Source organism: Danio aesculapii, chromosome 10, assembly GCF_903798145.1.
Source record: "Danio aesculapii chromosome 10, fDanAes4.1, whole genome shotgun sequence".
Taxonomy (NCBI): Eukaryota; Metazoa; Chordata; class Actinopteri; order Cypriniformes; family Danionidae; genus Danio; species Danio aesculapii.
In genome coordinates, this window is record NC_079444.1 from 13,850,609 (window position 1) to 13,873,077 (window position 22,469).

The 22,469-nt window shown below is 37.6% G+C and overlaps 1 protein-coding gene across 1 annotated transcript in view; it reads right to left on the bottom strand.

The window, feature by feature from the left end:
- The window catches only part of tln1 (talin 1), a 213,123-nt gene that overhangs the window by 38,654 nt on the left and 152,000 nt on the right, over positions 1 to 22,469 (bottom strand). The window contains exons 34-44 of the mRNA XM_056466629.1: positions 22,268 to 22,411; positions 20,674 to 20,835; positions 20,450 to 20,590; positions 17,913 to 18,094; positions 17,261 to 17,393; positions 13,734 to 13,835; positions 11,854 to 12,024; positions 5,709 to 5,957; positions 4,285 to 4,404; positions 1,183 to 1,329; positions 935 to 1,101 (exon numbers count right to left, since the gene is read on the bottom strand). Coding sequence (XP_056322604.1) covers positions 935 to 1,101; positions 1,183 to 1,329; positions 4,285 to 4,404; positions 5,709 to 5,957; positions 11,854 to 12,024; positions 13,734 to 13,835; positions 17,261 to 17,393; positions 17,913 to 18,094; positions 20,450 to 20,590; positions 20,674 to 20,835; positions 22,268 to 22,411 — 1,718 coding nt within the window. The remainder of the gene's footprint in view (positions 1 to 934; positions 1,102 to 1,182; positions 1,330 to 4,284; positions 4,405 to 5,708; positions 5,958 to 11,853; positions 12,025 to 13,733; positions 13,836 to 17,260; positions 17,394 to 17,912; positions 18,095 to 20,449; positions 20,591 to 20,673; positions 20,836 to 22,267; positions 22,412 to 22,469) is intronic.

Genomic DNA, 22,469 nt, shown 5'->3' on the forward strand with positions numbered 1-22,469 from the left:
GAAACATGTGATATTCCACATCTGAAGTAGCTGTCAGGCTGTGTAAAACTAGATATTAAACTTGAGTGTAGGTTGTACCCCTGGGGCGCAAACTTCCTCATTGTATTACTATGGCGATAGACCTCCCATTAAAAAAAAAAAAACAGGAAGTAAAACATTGCAGTGCACACACGTTTCTCTTACTATGAGAAAAACTTCCATAGAAACTTGGAACTAAGCATATTTCTCTACTACGGTGCCATAGAAACTTGGGGGTGGGCTCACTTGACTAGGGCAACAAATCCGTTTGACTCATGCTAGCACACAGCAATTCCTGTATGATTCGCATGCTAGCTACATGCTAAAAATTATTAGCTAAGTGCTTAAACATGCTAGAAATACCTACCTATCTATCTATCTGTCTGTCTGTCTGTCTGTCTGTCTGTCTGTCTGTCTGTCTGTCTGTCTGTTTATCTATCTATCCATACGTTTTCAAACTGTTTTAAACTAAATAAAATATTGGCAACAGGCTTTTGAAGTCAGATTCAAAGTTTGTCTCGACGAACTTTAATAATATAGTTATTTTTTGATGTGTTTTTAGGTAAATAAAGGTTATACAGTGCGTTGTTAATTGCAGAGCTCCTCTATTTAAAAAACAACCTGTAACAACCGGTAACAATAACGCAAAAGTAACTCAAAAGTAACGTAATGCATTACCATAAAAGGTAACTAAGTAATGGAACTAGGTACTTTTTTGGGGAAGTAACTCAATATTGTTATGCATTACTTTCAAAAGTAACTTTCCCCAACACTGACCACAACACCTTTTTTTTAAATCTGAGGTATAAACAACTGCTTATGCAATATTCTAATTTCATGGTAAATGTTTGATTAAACTAATGTCCACTGAAATATATGCGTGTGTGTTTTTTTTCTGTAAGGACACATGTAGTACCTGTGGTCTGCAAACGTCTCTGCGTTCTCTCGGTTGAGAGTGCCCGCGGTGGCAAACATGATGGTGGTGTCCAGATCAGCGATGATGCCAGAGACAGCGCTGGCGGCGGTAATGCAGGCCTGAGTGCCGCGATTGCCCGCCTGAAGAGCTGCCAGCACGTGAGAGACCTGAGAAATATAATGATATTAGTAGTCTGACCAAGTCTAAAATGGCAATCATATGTGGAATAAGAGAAGAACACTGCAAACCTTCTCAGAGACTTTCCTGGCACTGTCAATGAGCTCCTTCTTGGTGTAGGAGTCGTTTGGACTGCACTGTAGCGCTCCTGCTTTACTGACCAGACCAGTGCAGGTGTAGCCCAACTCGGTCACCTGCTTCTTGATATGTGAACCGATCTGGAGAACAAACCGTTGAGAAGCATGAGCATGTTCAGCCTTGATCTAGTAAAAAATTCACTTTCATGCAATCTCTATGACTGATTTGAGGCATCTCAGAGTGCTACAATATATTCAGCAAGACACAGTTTGGGATTTGATTTTTGTTTCGATAATGATAATTAAAATGTATTAAGTGAAATGTATCCTGTTCCAATGTTTATAAAAATATATGGATGAAAAAATGAGGTAACACTTTAGAATAATGGTCTATTAGTTATTGCATTTACTAACATTAAGTATGAAAAATCTTGTAAAGCATTTATTAATTTTAATTAAAAATTAACTAATGCATTATTAAAATCCATAGTTGTGCTTGTTAACATTAGATAATGGACTGTGAGTTAACATGAACTAACGTTATTTGGCTTAAATATCATTAACAACAAACGTTAAGAATAAATATCGTAATAAATGTACGACTAATTGTTTGTTCATTTAAGTAAACACATTAGTTAACATTAACAAATGGACCATAATTTTAAAGTGTTACCAAAAACGATTACCATTTACCAAAACGGCTACTGGTAAAATTAAGTCGGAGGAATTTATAAATCCTGTTATGACTTTTTTTTTTTATTTATAAGAGCTGTAATTTATTGCACTATGCTTGAGATTGTCACACCATAGGAGAGTTTTCAGATTTGGCTCAAAAATATACAAAAAAAAAAATCAATAAAAAATTTTAATGATAACATAGCAGTTTTTATAATATGTGATTCATGAAAGACATGGATCTGCATTTACACGGCAGGGTTCAAGGAACCCAATTCCGATGTTTTTCTCTCATGTTGCACAGATATGGCCTGTGTACATGTAAACAGGAAAAACAAAAATCACATGGATGCTGATTTGCTCAGATCAGATTCAGGCCTCATTCATATGCAGAAATGTATCTGATATGAATCGTGTACGTGCCCTCATGTCTGCAGTGTAAGCAGGCAGATTGAATTTTCACTTAGTGCAAGTCACACATCATTAAAAAATGGATGATGAATGACTTCGCTTTCATTTCGGAACTGAGTTCTGCACAATTCTCCAATCTCATAAAGCAGGACAAAAAAGCTTTTGTATTGTCATTGTGGCACGAGTTAATGCATTTTAGCATGTTAACGAGAGTGCGCAAGCTATATATGTGTAAACAAATAATTGACATCTGCCATGTTAACATTAAACTAATACAAAACTATTGCGTACATCACATGCATACAGTTGAAACTAGTTTACATACACTCTAAAAAAAGGAACATAACCATGTTTTTTAAATGTCTGATGGTAAATCATACTAACGTTTAGTATTTTAGGTCCGTTAGGATTATCTAAATGATTTGTATTTGCTAAATGCCAGAATGAGAGAGAATTTTTGATTAATTTCTAGACAGTCAAAAGTTTACATACTGTACATTTCCTTGGTATTTTTTTTGCTTTGCTTTTAAACTCTATAATTTTGGTCAAATGTTTTGGGTATCCTTGCACATGCTTCTCACAATAGTTTGAAGGAATTTTGGCCCATTCCTTCTCACAGAATTGGTGTTACTGAGTCAGATTTGTCGTGCCTCCAATTAACTCAAATGTTGTCAATTAGCCAATCAGAAACTTCCAAAACCTTGACATCATCATCTTAGCTTTTTCAGAGGCGTAATAATTTTATTGTATGTAAACTTGACTTCGAGAAAATAACAATTTCTCCAAAATATCTCTCTCATTATTCTGCTATTAAGCCTAACAGAAACAAATTTGATAATCCTAACTTACCTAAAAAAGACAAAGTTTAGTCACATTAACATCTGACTTTTTTTAAATGGTTATGTGCCTTTATATACAGTGTATGTACACTTCTGGTTTCAACTGTAAATCACATCATGGACATGATGTTATATGCCTACTGGTTAAAAAAAAGCCTAGATTAAAAGAAGGGCAAAAACTAGAACAAACCAACTTGTCCAAAAATATGCTTGGCAGCAGTGTTGAGACAGAGAAATAACACAGTGCTTAAGGATGCTATATTAGCCATAAACAATTAAGCCCTGCAACAGTTTAAAGGCGACCTGCTATGCAAAAATCACTTTTATAAGGGGTTTAAACACAGTTAAGTGGCAACAATCTGTGAATATAACCAGCTTCTAATGGTAATTTTATTTTATTACTTTAACTTTTTATAATCACATTTCATAAAAACTGCAGAAACACTTTGATCGACATTCTCCCTTTGTACATGTCTTCAGAGGGGGAATGCCCCATCCATTGGTGACAATATCTTCCTCATTAGCATAGGACATCAGTCTTGTTTTTGAATCTGTCACTATACTGACACATAGGCATCTCCGCCCCTTTTGAAAAGAGGGCTGGGAGCACAATCTCATTTGAATTTAAAGTGACAGTGACCAAAACAGCACAATTTGAATCATAGTCTGAAAGGGGCAGATTCAAACAGTTATAAAATAAACATTTGTGTGATACTTTGAGCTGAAACTTCACATGCACGCTCTCGGGACATCAGAGACTTGTTTTATATCTTGTATAAAAGGACATAATAAGTGCCCTTTAAATATAGGAATGGAGAAAAGAGTTCTCTTTTATTAACACAGCTGTGAGTTACTGCCTGCTATTTTTTTCCTGAGTCTTTGCGTGTTGCAGATCATGTCACTTGTAAAAGATGTTGTAAGATGGTTGTCCAAAAAAAATAATAAAAATTATCTGATCACACAATCAAAATTGGCCAAGATCTGCAGTGTAAAAATGCAACCACAGAAATGTTTAACCATTAGCTGCATCTTAAATGATGACAATACTAATTATATTCATTTTTGTCATGTGTGACAGTGAAAATCCAACTTCACGTCAACAACCCATGTGATTTTCAATTTGGTGAAACACTGAAATCTAGACAGAAGAGAAAACAGTATGACCAAATACCTCATCGTTTTCAGCGGTCATGGCTGCGCATTTGGCCTCTGATGCGAGGTCACCGAACTCTGTGGTCAGCTGATTGGCCAAACCGCCCAGCTCATCAGGGTTGGTGTTGGATTTGGTAACCTAGTAACAAAGTATTTTAAAAACACATCATTTGCCTCTTCTTGTCTATAAACACTGCAGAATTCTTCCTTTGCTGAATTACTCTGAACCGCAATATCAAAACTGATCAAGCTTAAGTAAGAATAGGGATGCACCGATACCATTTTTTGGAACCGAGCCGATCTAATTTAAACTTTCAGGTAGACCTACTTTGTGTGTGAAGAGCAGGTAATAACCCTCTCTACTCCAGTGTTGCGAATGCGATCTGCTGATAACAGACACAGCGCAGCATCATGTAGAAAGAGCAATAAACTCCATGTTACAGGTCAAAATGAACCCATTTAATGCAAAACTAAATGCATTTCTCCACTGATAATTTAAACTAACCGGAACAATTAGTCTTGGAGAAAGTTTTTCGAGTTGTCAGGAACGCGACGCGCAGTTTGAATTGTAAATGAATGGAGAATGATTGACAGGTGCAGCGGCAGGAAGCGCTGAAGTGAACATGAATTTAACCACTTGAATATTCATCTGTATTTCACATTAAACTATAAAATGGCTTCAGAATATTTGGGATATAGTAGGCATATATGACAACTTTCCAGTGCCTTGCAATAGGCTGCCTTCGTGGCTTTTGTTGGCTTCTAAATTACATCGAATATAGCACACGCGCAAGATCGGTTTTGGATCAGTACCAGCTGGCCAGTACCCGATCCAGCAAAAATATGCGGTATCGAACCAATATCCGATCCAAGTATCGGGATCGGTGCATCCCTAAGTGAGAAACATCTACATTTTACATAGTACAAGAGCTCAAAACAAGCATCTGTAAATGCAAATAAAGAATAATCCAATTTATTTACGTATATGATACTAGAATATGCACACAATGATCTCTGATAGACTTTTTACAGTGCAAACTTCTGCTTCTTATTTTCGGCTGTTGCCATGAGTAAGAGTATGCAGATGTTTGTGCTATGAAACAGTATAATGTTGTTTGGTAATCTTTTTCTAGTGTCCAGTCATGAGGTTTTCTTTGTCTTTCAGCCTACAATATTTGTCAAGTACAGCATCAAACGACTGAAAGTTCATTAACAGCCCGGTAAAAGATAAATAAGTTGACTCAACTTAAAAAGGTAAGGAAACTTGCAGCACAACCTTTTGAATTGACTCAACTTTTAACCCAAGTACTGTAGTTGACTCGATTTAAGTTGAGTCAACTCTAAAAAGCTGTGCAGCAAGTTGTCTTACTGTTTTAAGTTACGTCTACAGTTATAGTGAGGGAGTTCATAAAAATAAAAAAAGTCTGCAGTGCTAGTTTTTACCATCTCCTGAACGGTGACAGCGATAGCTTTGGCTGTCTTCACCATGGTGGTTTGATAATCCACAAACGTTCCTTCAGGCTCAAAAGCAGGTCCGTCCTCCATCTTATTGATGGACTGAGTGATGGAGTTGACCATTCCTCCCACTGCTCCTGCAGCGCTGGCCACTTCTGCCAGAGTCGAACCCAGATCGTCCACCGCCTCTTTCATCATCTGAACAGACTCCTCCAGAGCCTCCTGTGTGTGCGCCGCCTGAACATACACATAGACACCATATTACAGCAGACACAATGAAAACTAAACTAAACAATTTGATGCTACAGTAGATTGAGAAATCCAGTCCCACTTTATATCAAGTGGCCTTAACTAATATGCACTTACATGGAAATTAGTCATTTGTTACAATACACATAGTGTAAATACATGTTTTTACATGGTACTTATGATTGGTAAAATACCTGCATCTAATTACATCTGTAATTAATCAGAATCAGAAAGAGCTTTATTGCCAGGTATGTTCACACATACGAGGAATTTGTTTTCGTGACAGAGCTTCTACAGTGCAACAGGATTACAGAGACAGGACAAAAAACAGATAATAAATATATTTTTAAAAATACAAGCAAGTAGTGAATGCAAATATATAGATTGACAAGTGTATGTACATGTTTATTACTATATACAATGTTATATGTGCAGCTGTTATGTGCAAATTGGCATGTAAAGTGTGTTGTTAAATAAGTGTATAAAAGTGTATAGCAAATAGTGATGTTGGTTCCAACTCTTTTCCTGTAAGAACATTTATAATACATTGTTGACCATCCCTTACACCTTAACCCACCCTTAAACCTACACATACCACCAAACTTGTCACTAACCCATCCATATCCTACCTCAAGAGCCCCAGAAGTCTTTGTACATTGTACTTATATTTTGATGTAAGTACAGTTAAGGTCACTTAAAGAGCCCATATTATGGGTTTTTGAAAATGCCCTTCCATGTAGTGTGTAACACAGCTCTAAGTGAAGTGAAATATCCAGCTAAGGCTTAAATCTGTAAGTGTACAGTGTTTAAAACTATTGATTCATCTATAAAAGAGTTGACTCATAGTGCTTCAAACGAGTCGCCTTGATAACGAGTCATTAGGTGTTTCGCGATGACGCAGCCACGAAACACAAGCCTCGCCAGTAGTTACGCGCGCAAACCAGGGAGATTTGAAACCTGCGGCCCCGCCCACTAACACAGAAAAAACACTAGACACACACACACAGACGCCGCCGGTCGAATGAAGTCACGCTGTGCTCAGATGGATAATATTGACAGTCTCTACCCAAAGATGAGTTGTTAACCTGGTACAGTACACGCGGTTACTCTTTATATTCTCTTATCACATGTAAGCCACGTTAAAAACGCGACGCGTGCCGCTTTGTTTACGGATTTAACGTTAAAGGCTTTTGTGAGCTCTCGTTTCACTGCCGTTTGTCATTGCTATGGCGATCGATCTTAAGCTAGGAGACAGGAGACTCGTGTCACTTTCCCTAGTTCTTCTGAGGAGCGTTGTGTGTGTGTGTGTGTGTGTGTGAGAGAGAGCAGGAGAGAGAGAGAGAGACTCGCGTCGCTTTCCCTAGTTCTTCTGAGGAGCGTTGTGTGTGTGTGTGAGAGAGAGAGAGAGAGAGAGAGAGAGAGAGAGAGAGACTCGTGTCGCTTTCCCTAGTTTTTCTGAGGAGCGTTGTGTGTGTGTGTGTGTGTGAGAGAGAGAGAGAGAGAGAGAGAGAGAGAGAAAGAGAGAGAGAGAGAGAGAGAGAGAGAGAGAGAGAGAGAGAGAGACTCGCGTCGATCTCCCCAGTTCTTCTGAGGAGGGTTGTGTGTGTGAAAAAAGCCTTACACTATGAAGCGCGTGTGCACTGTGACTACTTTTATATAGTTGATTACCAGCTGGGCATTTCACTCTGTCTCGTGCTGAAGCCTGTCACTGTCGACCAATCGCAGCAGGCTGTCATCGGTCCAATCAGCGCAGATTAGCTTCGTGCTGAGGAGGGGTTTGGGAACAAATGAATCGCTGAACGATTCATATGGGAGTCGTTGGGATAATTAGGTAAAAATAAATGCAGATTATAAGACCATCAAAGTGTTTTATGACCTTGCATGCATATTAGACTGTTGTTGGAGACCCTTACAACCTAAATATGACCCTATTTCATGTATAATATGGGCTCTTTAATATAAAGTGGGCCAGAAATCCTGCCAAAATCAGTAAAAGTTTAGTTGAAGGGTCTTTACACACCCTAAAGCAGGTCTGTGTTTGCTTTTAAGTCAATGTAAAGATAGCTTTAAACATTTAGAAATGAAAGGTTTTACGGCCAGACAAAGAGAAATAAAGATATATTATTTGCTTGTTGCTAACATAAACACGGTTAATATTGGTATTCTTTGCTAGCATTTTATCATTACTTAGCACATTGTTAGCATATTTTTGGTAAACTGTTATAAAGCTGTTAACCCATTTCAATTGCTAGCATGTTCTAGGATATTATTTTATTCATTTTAAGACATTGCTTGTTTCTACCATGTTTCAGTGAGTAATTAAAATAATGGTCAAATAAAATAAGTCACTACTGGTGTTATGTTGAATTTATTTTTCAAAATACTTCATAACACAATACAATTTTTTAATGCATTGATGGGATCGACATGTTTGTAGGACTAGTTCATATTGATTGTTAGCTTAAATGGTACTCATGTTTCAAAGCTTGTGCGAGGATGCATCTCTGTCTAAACTTTTTATGAATATTAAAGGGGTGGTCCAGAATGTAATTTTAAGGCTTGGTTGTGTTTATAAGATGCAAAGCAATGTGTGCTCATGTTTCACTTGAAGGAAATCATGCTATTTTTTCCATATATCTCACTTTGATTACATACAGCTACTCAGCTAACATAAAAACGACTGACATATTTCCTAGTTCCTCTGAAAGGCCCGCCCTCAAGTGACTCTGATTGGTCATAATGTGCTGCGATTCGCGGATGGGCTCCTCGTCACGCCCCTACAGGCATGAACTTTTCAGCTGTGTAAACAGTCAGTCAACCTCCTGCCTGCTCTCTAAAATAAAATCTGACATGTGTCTGTAACGAGTGAAAATGGGCTGCGGCTCCTTTAAGAGACATCGCTATTGCGTGTGTCTATGTGTGTGTGTGAATGTGTGAACTTTCTGTAGACGTGTGTAACATGTGAGCGGGACTTTTTTTTTCTCTGATGCTTAGATTAAGTTCTTTGAGATGTAAAACGCATGGAAAAGCTGCCTAATAAGAAACAATGCAAAGTCGTGCACACGCATAGAGAGAGGCTGCACGCGCCGGTGAAGTGTGTGTGTTTACAACAGTTTGACTGATAAATATGAATTTGTGGCTAAATCGGTGCAAAACAGCATTTCCTGTTGTTTACATCGTTGCTACAGCATACCATTAACACTAGACACTGTACATATCATGGTAAATTTTAACGTATAAAAACACATACAGGTTGTAGTTCACAGCTTCTGCTTTGAGGAGACTTAAACCGAATCCAGTACTGAACTAGGAGTGATTCTGGAGCTGTGTTTTGTCAAATCATGCTTGCTTTGTATTTTATAATCCTCTGGAACATAATTAATATTGAACTGAAAGCACTTCTGTCTTTGTGTCGTGTCCTTCGGAAGCCCAAATACAGAAACAGACGAAGCTCTGTGGAAACAGCAGCATTTGGACACATTTTAGCTCTATCTCTGCTATAACATTACAGCGCCTCAGGCCACGAACCTTAACTGCACAGTGTGTGCGCGCAGTAAAAGAACGTTTGTGATCTCACAAGGCCCGGAAATACTTTTTTGGTAGTCCCCAAAATGCGTTCATTGTAGGCTTTGCTAAGCTAACTCTGTAAAAACTATCCCTTTGCGTTGAACTTTGAGCTTTTTACATTCAGAGATGTTGCTTATGTTCACACAGCTACATTGCACACCAACTAAAGTTTAAAATAAGATATCGTAGTGTACCACCCCTTTAAGACTCCTGGAGTAGCAGTATAACGCTATTATTTTTTTTAACAAAGCAACAATAGTCTTTAAGACATGGAATGATTGTTTGCTTTGAAAGTTTAACATTAAAAATGGGAAATCAAATAAATGATAGGGATTCAGACAACAGCCCACAGGATTTGATCTGACTCGTATTGTGTTGTTTTTTGAGTATGAGCTGATCAGGGTCCCATTATGAAGATATACTCAATATAAATATTCATTTGCTCCTTTGTCAGTTAAATCACAATGAGCAATTACAGTAGGAAGGTTAAAAGGATAATATAACCGCAATAGATAATAGTTGCGGGTTGCGTGTGTGTGTGTGTGTTTATAATACATTTTATTTGTAATCGATCATTTTAATGGAATTGTTTGTTTATTAATCACGCTGAATCAACGAAGGCAGTTAAATCTTATGTTTATAATGCAATGCTTTAGGGATTTCCTCGGTAGTTTTTTTTCATGGGTGTTTGCAGTTTACACACAAGAGCACCCGCTAGACTTTAGAGGAGATTTATTACTGATCACAGAACCTGACAAGATGTGCATAACAATCACAGCTTTGCTCAATCACACTTGCGATATTATTGTGATTAATCGCCCAGCACAAACTATGGTATAATAGTGGGGTTTTCAAACTTTTAGGACACATGCCCCCCCAGTCGCGCCCCCCTTATAAAGCATGTGCAAACATCATTCACAATTACTTGCTGCTTTTAAAGTGCATATCATTAATTACATTGAAACATAAATATACAGCTTAATTAACTGATTCAGTGTGATGGCTGAGCCTGTTTCTGTGAGGACAGAATGGTTGGATTTCTGACACGACTAACCGTAAATCATCTTCCACTGTCAATAAATGTGAGCCATAGCCTTCTTGCTTTTGATGTATGTATATACAGAAAATGCTGCTTCGCAAAGCCAAGTTCGCAGAGCCCTGACAGTATGGTTGAGTCGAACGTTAGTATATTTACATGGGCAACAATACTTTAATAGATTTTAACACAATTAAGACATTACTTTGAATAAGAGTCACCATGTAAATCGTTTGTGATCACCTTAATCCGACTAAAGTCATAACTGAACTAAACAGAAATGGAATTTAGACGTGTGGAGTATGCATATATTAGTGGCATTATGGAAGTAAACACAGCAATCAAACTATTACCGTCATGTAGGACTTTTCACCATATTTTCCGACAATATCCACAAACATGGCTGTCAGTAAAAGACCGCAGACAGGCACATCGCGAAATGCGGAAGTTTTATTCTTTTCATTCAGCGTGCGCTATTACATTCCCTAAAACTCTTCCACCAATTCTTACTCCTTATTTGCATCTGATACCTCAGTTTGTCACGGGGGCATGAATGAAATGTTCATGAGTGAAAGTGAAACTGCCGAACTGCAGTTAAAGTCACCCAAAATTACAGGAAACTCTTACATGAAAGCACTTCACGTAAACACCTAATTATATTATTGTCTATTAAGGCAAATAACTAGATTACAGATGTCCATGTAAGCGTAGTCAGTAGTGTCTTCGAAGTGAAAGATCCAGAAGAGGATCCTGCTGATTTGATTCAGAAGGGTACTTTTTTGTCAGACGTCTCACCGGTTTGACTTTCATTCACCGTCATTCATTTTAAAAAGCACCCGCTCCATTTTATGTTTATTTTACTCCAACGCATAAACTCTACAGGTGCCTGATAGTTAGATGTGGATTTAACATTAATCAGATTCACTCTAGTGAACACATAAAAATCGTCATCATAATTTACCCAAGTGCACGCATCAATGTCTCGCGCCCCCTTTTAATAGGTGCTCCCCACAGTTTGAAAACCCCCGGTATAATACAATATTATTGGTACTTTTACACTTTTGATATTTTGAATTCAATGTTTGGTTTTACGGTAAATGGGGAAATAATGCATCCAATCTATTTAATATACCTGGAGGCTGGGAAGCCTTAATTTTCCGACTCTTAACCATAATTTTGTGGTAAGGGTCATGCGAGTTCAACCATCTAATATGACTTAAGTGTGTCAGTTGAACAGGCAGCAGGGTAGATAGACCATCATCAGTAACTGTTGTCTCTTACCTTGTGGTTTCCTCCAGCCTCTTTGGCCGTGTAGAGCATCTGTAGCGCAGACTCAGCCAGAGTCTTGGTTTGATCCAGCACATTCATCTGCTGCTGGCTGTTCAGGATCTTAGACGCTGTGCCGATGGCAGCCATGATGAGCGGCTCAAAGTAACTGACCATCTGAGACACCTGTGAGGGCAACGCACACAGTGAGCTTGAATCTTTTAAAGGGTTACAAAATACTGGGAATTTAAAACTGGAAACTTTCTATGGGAATTAATGGGAATATATTGAAATAAATTGAAAATTAGCCTATGACAGAGAAATTAATTGTAATTGAAAAAAATATTTTACTGCATGACTTTGGTTAAAACAACCAGATTTAAAGCAATTATCTACCCCTCATATTCCTCAAATCACATGCACACATCACTGAATCCTGCATACAAATGCATAACTTTAAAAAATGTGCATCTGTCCATTTAAATTACATAAATAGTTTTAAACATAAAATGTACTTGTGCTGTAAGCTATTGTGCACCAAAATGTACTATTGTTGAACAAATACACTGACTGAGCAAACATTTATGTGAAAGAAAAAACACGCATACATTACCTGACAAAAGTTATTCAAGCTTTAGGAACAACAAATAATAACTTCTAGTTGATCATTAGGTATCAGAAGTGGAAGGCAAAGGCCTCTAGATTACGCTTATTTTACCAAAATAAAATATGATCATGGATTGACCTTTAATTATTTAATTAGGACAGTAAGGTCTGACTTTGAATTAATATTGTGCTTGAGTCCCATGAGCTTGCAGGACTGCATCCACACATCTCTGCAATGACTCAAATAACTGATTAATAAAGTCATCATAAAGTCAATGGCAAAGAAAGCATTCTTGCAGGAATCAAGATTCTTTATATTCATCTTTAATCCCTCCTCCATCTAATCCCAGACATGCTCAATAATGTTCATGTCTGGTGACTGAGCTGGCCAATCTTGGAGCACCTTGATCTTCTTTGCTTTCTGGAACTTTGATGTGAAGGTATAAGTATAAGAAGGAGCGCTCTCCTGCTGAAGAATCTGCCCTCTCCTGTGGTTTGTAATGTAATGAGCAGCACAAATGTCTTAATACCTCAGGCTGTTGATGTTGCCATCCACTCTGCAGCTCTCTCGCGCGCCCCCATACTGAATGTAACCCCAAACTATGAATTTTCCCTTTACCAAACTTAAGAATAACCCCAAACGTAAGAATTTTGGGTCCATGCTGGTTCCAATAGGTCTTCTGCAGTATTTGTGATGATTGGGATGCAGTTCAACCACGATTCATTGGAAAAATTTACCTTCTGCCACTTTTCCTAATGATCAACTAGAAGTCAAGTTATTATTTGTTGCTTATAACTAGGATCGACGACAAGACTTTTGTCAGGTAGTGTACACCTGCACACTATCCCCCATAAAGTACCCAAATGGGCACATCAATTCAAGTACGTTTGATTCAATTTTGGGAAGGGCTGGAAATTTGTTCATTTTACAGCAAACAAAAGGAAATATATTTTCTTACATTCAACACTTGTGGTTTTGTGTTGCTCAATGAAAAAATTAAAGTTCCACTTACAATTAAATCTGTCAAAATTGTCATTTTAATATATATTAGTTTGTGTGCATGTCAGCTTATGAACAAAATGTGTATCGTTACGTTTGTATATACAGTTTAAATAAATTCCTCAAAACCTCCAAGTAATTTAAATAAATTCCCATAAATTCCTGTAAAGTTTCCAACTTGGAATATTTCCAAAATTCCCATGGAAATTTTCTGTAAATTTTCCACCTTTTTGCAACCATAAACTTTCACACCAATGAGACACTTTTAAAAATGATCAAGAGTTCAGACCTTGTGTCCCAGCTGAGAGGCATCAGCACGGGCTGCGATGGCCACCGGTTCAATCAGGTTACTGATCTCATGCACAGACGCCGCCATCTGCTCGTGCAGAGCCTACAACACAAAACAACAATAACGCTTTATTGCATTAATAACAATGACAACAATCATTAGCAGGCCTGCGTGAAATCTGTGCCCTCGGCTTTAGATATAAAGCTCTAGTTTGTTACAACTGTTGGAGTGTTTGCCAGCAGATGGGGAGAACATCGTTTCCTCTACAGGAGCTGGAGAAATACCATGTAAAAACTAAAGGATAAAGCATCAATCTGGTGCACTATGAGAGTTCACAGTTAAGAGCTCCAATCCATTTTCAATGTTCGAATTGACCAACATAAAAAAAAAATTGTTAACTCACAGTGCTTCCCACAGGTTTAAAATATACTTGCGGTGGTAGCCGGATTAAAACACAACTACATATGTGTTAACTACATATGACACAAAAAAAATGTGATTTTTACCAATATTTTTATTTATTATGACACAGTTTTTTTGGGTTAAAGTTTTTAAAAAGACATCCACTATTTCTCTTATTGTTACGCTATTTGAGAGCCAGCTGCACATTGTCTCTCTCTCTTTCTCTCAAGGTCAGGTTGCTTTAATGGCATGACATTTAGTACAGTGTTGCCAATAGGCATGGGCCGATATAAGATTCTGATAGTATGATAACCTTGGATAAAAATATAATGGTTTCACGGTATTCCGGTTTTGTGATTAAAGCTCTAAAATATATTCCTATTAAATGTCTGGCTAAAAAACAAAAACTTTTTTCCCTTTGAACACAATATATTTTATTTTTTGAAAGATTTATAATATTTTGGGGCAGTAAACATGTCGGGCTGAATAATTCAAATGAATCAATGACTTCTGTTGTCTTTATTAGTTTTAAAAAAACTGATTTCTTTACAATTTAAAACGGCATCTTTAGATAATTTTTTCTGCTAAAGATACTGTTGTCTAAAATAAATAAATAAATAATTGAATAAATAAATAAATGTAAATAAAAAAATCGTACGCATACCTTAGCAACGGTATTACAGAACATTTTGGTGGTTTTAAAACCTTGACTTTTCCAAACCGCGGTATACAGTACCTTCAAAATAGTTATTGTCATCAAATTAATAAGATATATAGCAGATGAGAAATAAATTACAGGAATAACGAATAAAAACAGACAATATTTCAAAAATGGATAGTATTTATTCATAATTATTTATTTATTAGAATAAGCCAGTTTAGATGTCCTTTTTTGTCCTCTCTGAGTATATAGTAAAGTTTTTAAATTGTTTAGATTCAAGTAGTCTTTAATAAAAGAGTAATGCAAAGATATATACAATTAACAACAGAACGCGAAAGCAAAAGTTGAATCCTGGACATTTTAGAAGATTTGTCTGAGGAAGTGTTGTTGACAGTTCTCGCGCGCACATAATGAGCAGTACAAAATGTGTAGGGCGAGAGAAGATTTTCCACTGTCTAATCAAACGTGGATGTTTGGTTATCTTGGGTGGATACAAAAAAAGTGTAAAAGGATGATAATATTGGTAAAAAAATTTTTTAAATATAAAAAAAAATATAAAAAAAATATAAAATATACTTGGGCGGCTGTTACTATGAAGCATTGACTCAACATCTTAAACTTCTTTTTTTAGTTTACAAATTCACATGAGTGTTTTAGTAAGTCAAACCATAATAATAATTCATATTAATAATAACAATAGCCTCTTAAGGCCCAAGGTGTCTTTTCTTTTTCTTTGCTATTTGGGCTTATTGGAACCTAATTAGAATAAAACCTAAGTATAATCTTTTGATAAGATGTACTTTTAGAGAAAAATGATGTTTATATATGTGGACTTGTGGTCCGAATTTACATAAAAGACTTTTTCCTGAATGTTTTTTAACGCATATAAAACATAATTTTTTTTTATATGTTTTGACTATCAGAGAGTAAAAACAACATTTTTGCCCGTTTTGGACAGTTAAAAATAGTGTTTGGGACATTTCATATGCTGCAAAACAGTTGCAGGATGACCCCGTATGTCTGTAACAAAATATAAAACATTCAAAGTACTTTAAGTAGCCACTTAAGAGCTAAAATGTGCTGTCCACGTATGTGGCCCCTAAGCCCTAGGAGGATAATGACAACCACAATAATAATAATAATGATGATAATAATATTTTGTTGAGGAAACTGCCACTGAGCTTTTATTTTTGGTCAGAAACAGCACTTTTAGTTGGTTCAAAATTGCAGTTTTTGTGAAAACTAGTCAAACTCTGCAATCATGCTGGTTCATAAACACTTCCGAAATTATGCAAAGGTTCAAGTAATGCATAACTGGTACCTATAAAACACACTTTGTCTCAGACACCCTAGTTTTTTTAGATTTTGGGATTGCAATCTAACGCAAAAATCAACAAAATTTAAAAGCGAAATAGTCGCAAAAAAAATGTCATAAAACATCAAATTCTAAACCATATAATCAAATTATATTTATTTCAGTTTGCAATTAATTGCCTTATGTGACTTATAGACGTTGCATACACAGCGCACATGATGTATTTGAATGTCTTGAGAAAAATGACGTTTCACCTGCCCTCACAAAATCCTAACATTACATGAAAGTGGGGCCTATGCAATGGGCAGACGAGGATGAAGCATCAACTGCGAGTGATTTGCATGTAAAGTCAATGCAAAGATGTGATTAGACATCCTGTGGTGCAAATCAAGTGAATGACATGGCGCGAATTGCCGTTGACACGCTTCAGACTGCAAAAGAAAGAGAGCAAACATCTAACAAATGGAGCAATGGAACAGACAGAAAAGCAAGCAGCTTAAAATGATGGAGGTTGATTCAAGGGTGACGGCCGCTAGACGGGACCGAATTGTAGGACATTATTTATGCTTTACATGTATGGCTGGTATTATGTGGTGCATCAAATCAATAAATGTCTTCGTTTAATTATTTCCCTGCAGTTTCCCCGAGAGAAAACGCTTCCCTGTCATTGACGAGTTTTATAACAATCTGTGTTTTAGGTATACTATGGTAGGGGAATCCCTAACGCATGTCCTGCGTGAGGTACATGATGTCAGATGCTGTGGGGGGTGAAATCTGAGAAAGAGAAAGTAAGACTGTGGGTAAAAATAAGAGTTATACAAGCTTGCTTTGGCTTAAGCCCTACTGTTTTAGATCTTGTCTTGACAAGAGACCAAAATAGAGAAGCTTTATTTTTATGATTTGTGTCATGGATAAAATATATATATCTTAATTTTTTTATATTTATAAACATATTTTTAATCACAAAATGTATCAAATTTTTGGAAATTAGCACCACCAAATTAGTCACTTTTATTGTAAATTTATTGCAAAAAAAATTAGGTGTCTGATTACCGTATTCACTGTCAGCTGAAACCATGAAAAGTCATAAATTTTACCTAAAATATGCAATTATTTATTATTCTGTGGCAGCTGTAGGTAAATCCTCACCTCATGGGAAATGTCGTCTCTAGGCGTGAGCTGCTGACTGATGGCTGCCAGCGAGGCCTTGTCCACTTCACGAATGCAGTTACTGAGAACCTCAATGGCATCATCACACTCCCTCTGACCTGGAGCCTTTTCCCTGAAAACATTTACAAGAGGGTATATAAACACTATATATAAAACTAATTATTTCACTTACAAAATGCATAAACGGCCCTGAATGAGAAGCAGCCGTCCACCATTCGAGTTTTCATGCGTAACTAAGAAGCAATAAAAATGTGAAGTTTTATGATGCACAAATAAACACTGTAGTCTCCATAGACTGCCTTCTTCTGAGACACTTCATTTTCGTTTTTTCACAGAGATAACATTAGTCCTGTTTTAAATCTGCCACTATGCTGACACATGGATGACACAATCTCATTTGAATTTAAAGAGACAGTCAGCACAAATTGGATCAAAGCCTACAAGGGGCAGCTTCAAAGAGTTAAAAGTAAACATGTGTGTGGTATTTTGTGCTAAAACTTCACGTACACACTCTAGAGACATCGGAGAATTATTTTAGATTTTGTAAAATGGGTATAATAAGTGACGTGCCAGACTTACAGGCTTGTGTTTAGTCAACCACCGAATAATGGATATACATTTCTGTGAGTACCTCATGTTGGTGATGAGTTTCTTGATGGAGTCAGACACTGTTCTGGAGTGTCCAGCAAGCACAGACCATTTGGGTGGATCTTTCGGGTTGACTGCGAGCGAGCGGGCTGTCTGGATTAGTCCTGTCGAGCTTTCCAACATTGCCTTAGCGGCTGCTGTGATTGGCTCCATCGCTGCCAGACCCTGCAATCAAAGTCAACAACACAACTTTTAAGATAGTTCCAACAGGAAGCAATTATATAAAATAAATAAATAAATGCAACATATATGAACACATACAGACCCTTACAGTCTCCGATATGTTATCAATTACAGAAAAACTACACACAACACACATTTAGTCCTTATTTGGGTTAAAAAAACAACAACAAATATAGCCCACAGTCAATGCAAACCTCTCATATGTGTCTTTAATCTTCACCAGCACATGTAACCTCTTGTTAGAAAGTAATTCCATCATTTCTAGTTTATAATGGTCCAAAAGGTGATGATAATAGTTGCACGGCAAACATGGCACTTTGTTCATGTTTTAGGTTGCAGAAAGCATGATTTGCTGCAGTTTTTTCCAGCATCTCCTTTGTTTTTCACAGGGGTGAAAACGCTTCACTCTCGCGTTTGTCTCTTTCTGAAATAATCAGATATCAGAGCGCTTCAATGATCACGCACACGTTATTAATATGAGCTCATAGAGTTTGTTATATTTCAAATATAGACCCTCAGCAATCTCTCTGGAGAACGTGAAACAGCTTGCACTTTTAGACAGGCTCGTAAAACAACAAAAAGACACAACAGATTTTGTTCTTCTTGGCTTTGTGGCTGTATAATAAGATAAGGTTTGTTTGAGCTCGGGTCGACCATGGCTTGTTATTATATGTATATATTATTACAGTGTAATGCCTCTGCTGTGTTGTTAAAAACGGCGCTTCCTTTGTTTTCATTCTCCTGCTTCTGCGAGTTATGTATCTCTATAAACCAATAGTGTTTAGCTGCATGTCTAGCTCCGCCTTATGGTACCCTTTGGGCCAAAAAGTGGTACGGTACAGTTCGCTTTTAGGTACCCTTGTACCGATCCGTAAAGTACCACTCAGTGGAAACGGGCCATAAGTATGTTCTCAGCTATTTAATTCAATATACTCAGGAAAATAATGGAAAAGTGTGTCATGATCACGAGTTTATTTATAGTAAATAAAAATCTTCTTGTTACAAAGTTATGACTTTACCTTTTAAAGAGTCAGTTCTGGGATTTTTTAAAAATCGTTTTAATGACAGACTTTTGGAATTTTGCTCTGCTGTTAGTCCATTTATATAATATGTAAACTGCTTAGGTAATAAATAAATAAATAAATAAATATAAATAAATAAATACATAGTTCCCTAAACAAGTTATATATGCCCATTTTTTTTAATTCAGATGTATATACGCAGGGAGGGGTGAACTAAAAGTGGAAAATTAAATACAATAAATTCACAAATAAAAAAACAAGTTTACAAACTATGAACATGTGCATGTGTATCAATTTCTGTAACTTGGAACTGCTGTATTATCTTTCTGTCATGAACACTGTTGGGATTTAGTATGGTAATGAATAAGTATATGGCAATGTTTATGTATTTGGTCTTAGCGGTATACATCTGCTACGCTGCTGCTGCTTTGATTATTACGGCAGAACAAGTACCACACTCAAAACCAAGTGATAAGAAAATTTACCAGAATACACCAGCCACAACGGCAGATAGTTATACCCGAAAGGAGATCCACAAATTAGTATTTTTGTCATTATTCCGAATTTTGACAACAAACAAGCATATATTTTAAAATATTCATAACGACGTTCGTGTTTTACCGTCATGCTTAAAAAAAAAAATGCTAAAATAAAAACCGCTAAATTTCGATATCTATAACACATAATAACTCCTGTACAGCAGTCCCAAAACATTCTGACAACAAATTTTGAAGCCCACTCCCTGCACACTCGGTTTTAAGGGCCAAGGGGAATTGGGAAGGGGTAGCGGTACAAAAAATAGTATTGGGATTGGGCCTAACCTTTATCCACAACAGATGTGGTGAGCAAAATAGGTTAACGCTACTCTGATTGTGTCCATGTTCAGAGTACATAATGCTGTGTGTGTGTCTGTAAGAGTGGCACGTTAATATTCACGACACAAGCCATATATGGTCAATAATGGACATTCTGATTCTATGGGTATATTATGGAATACTAAATGAGCTTTTTAGACCGTTTCTGGAGATTTTTTTAACTTACCGAAGCCATAAACCTACTTTGTAGATATCAGAGAACAATTTCACTTATTAAACGAATGCAGTATATAGCACCTTAAATATAGGCTTCCTGTCATTAGTCGGGGCACCCTAATTCCCCCGGGGGCCCCAAGTGGCTGCTTACCTAGCTTATTGGTTAAGTCTGCCCCTGTATATACCACATGTAGACTGAATAAATAAGCTTTGTTGTGTGATCCTTCTGAAATCACTGTAATATGAATATAAGTTTACTGTGATATAACAGTGATTTAACACACCTCTGGGCTGATCTGAGCGGGTACACTTGCGAACTCTGGGTTTGAGGCGAAGGCAGTCAGGTTATCCACAGCCTCGATGAGTGGCCCAGTGGCTTCCTTACACTTCTGTCTGTTTTCCTGGTTAAAGGCCCCATCGAGAGCCTGACGTGACCACACAAACACAGTGTTACGGTCACCGTAATAACACTAGCACATAATCACTGACTGATATTCTCCAAACTTGCCTTGATGGACTTGACGAGGTTGGCTGTGCTGTTGGCCACCTCTTTGGCACTCTGGACGAACTGTCTCTTAGCAACTGGGTTGGATGTCTTGGAGGAGGCGAGCCGGCAGGCATTGCACAAGGCCGAAGTGTGTTTGGCAACGATGGTGGCGGCAGAAAGAACCTAGGAAAATATGCAGGTGAATGAAACATCACTATGAGGTTATTTGAAGTGACTAATCTAGATTGGATTTAAAGAGCCCCTATTATGGGTTTTTAAGAATGACCTTTCATGTAGTGTGTAACACAGCTCTAAGTGAAGTGAAATATCCAGCTAAGGCTGAAATCTGAAAGTGTTTAAAACTATCGATTCATTTATAAAAGAGTCGACTCCTAGTACTTCAAATGAATCGTCTTGATAACGAGTCTTTAACTATTTCGGCGTGACGTCGATACGAAACTTAAGCCCTGCCCAGTTGTTGCACACGCAAACCCGGGAAAATTGAAACCTGCGGTCCCGCCCACAAACACAGTAGCAGAAAAAAGAGGAAGACAATCACTGTAGCAGATCCCGGCTGAATCAATTTGCTGTGCTCAGCTGGATATTATTGGAAGTGTGAGGGAAAGTTAGTGTTATTTTCTCTGAGGTGTTTAAATAACTGATAAAAGTGAGGACCGGGGGGTTCGCGGCCACCTAGGTCGCCTCTATGGACGCGCCAGCCCTGATAGCACTGGTGAGAACCGGGTACTGTGTACTATGGTGTTAGTAACTACTATGAAGTGTGTTTCGGGCGCTTAAATAACAAAATGGGTGGGTGACTGGAGATGGGTTTGAAATACTGGAGACCTCCCGAGAAAAACAGGAGTGTTGGCAGGTATGCTCACATACACTCTGCACTCTGACTACTTCTATATTGTTGATAAGCTGTGCTGGGCAAAGGAACTCGTGCTAAAGGCTGTCAGTGTCGACCGATCACAACAGGCTTTCATCAGACCAATCAGTGCAGATTAGCTTCGCGCTAAGAAGGGGTTTGGAAACAAATTAATCGCTGAACAAGGGAGTCGCTGGGATAATTAGGTAAAAATAAATGCATATTATAAGACAATGAAAGTGTTTTTTAATGCATATTAGACTGTTGTTGGAGACCCTTAAATCCAAAATATGACCCTATTTCATGTATAATAGGGGCTCTTTAATATAAAATAAACAAGAGTGTTGGCAGGTATGCTCACACATACACTCTGCACTCTGACTACTTCAATATTGTTGATAAGCCGTGGTGGGCATTTCATTCTGTCTCGCGCTGAATGCTGTCGACCAATCGCAACAGACTGTCATCGGTCCAATCAGCCCAGATTAGCTTCGCGCTAAGGAGGGGTTTGGGAACAAATGAATCGCTGAACGATTCATATGGGAGTCGCTGGGATAATTAGGTAAAAATAAATGCAGATTATAAGACAATGAAAGTGTTTTTGACCTTGCATGCATATTAGACTGTTGTTGGAGACCCCCAAAACCAAAATATGACCCTTTTTAATGTATAATAGGGGCTCTTTATAATAGGTTAATAGGTTATAATAAACCCCAGGGCTAAAACAGACTATTGTGGTATTACCTGGGACTGGGTGCAGGCCGGGTCCACCAGATTCTGACAGGCCATCTGGATGGACTGTTTGGCTCTGGCGAATTGTGAGGGGTCCACAAGACCCTTCTGGCCAGCGTGGCTGTTCGGGTCTGACACACCAACCAGATACGCCCCCTGAGAGAGACACAACAACAAAACACCACCAAGTTTACATTATTGGTACATCACCCCC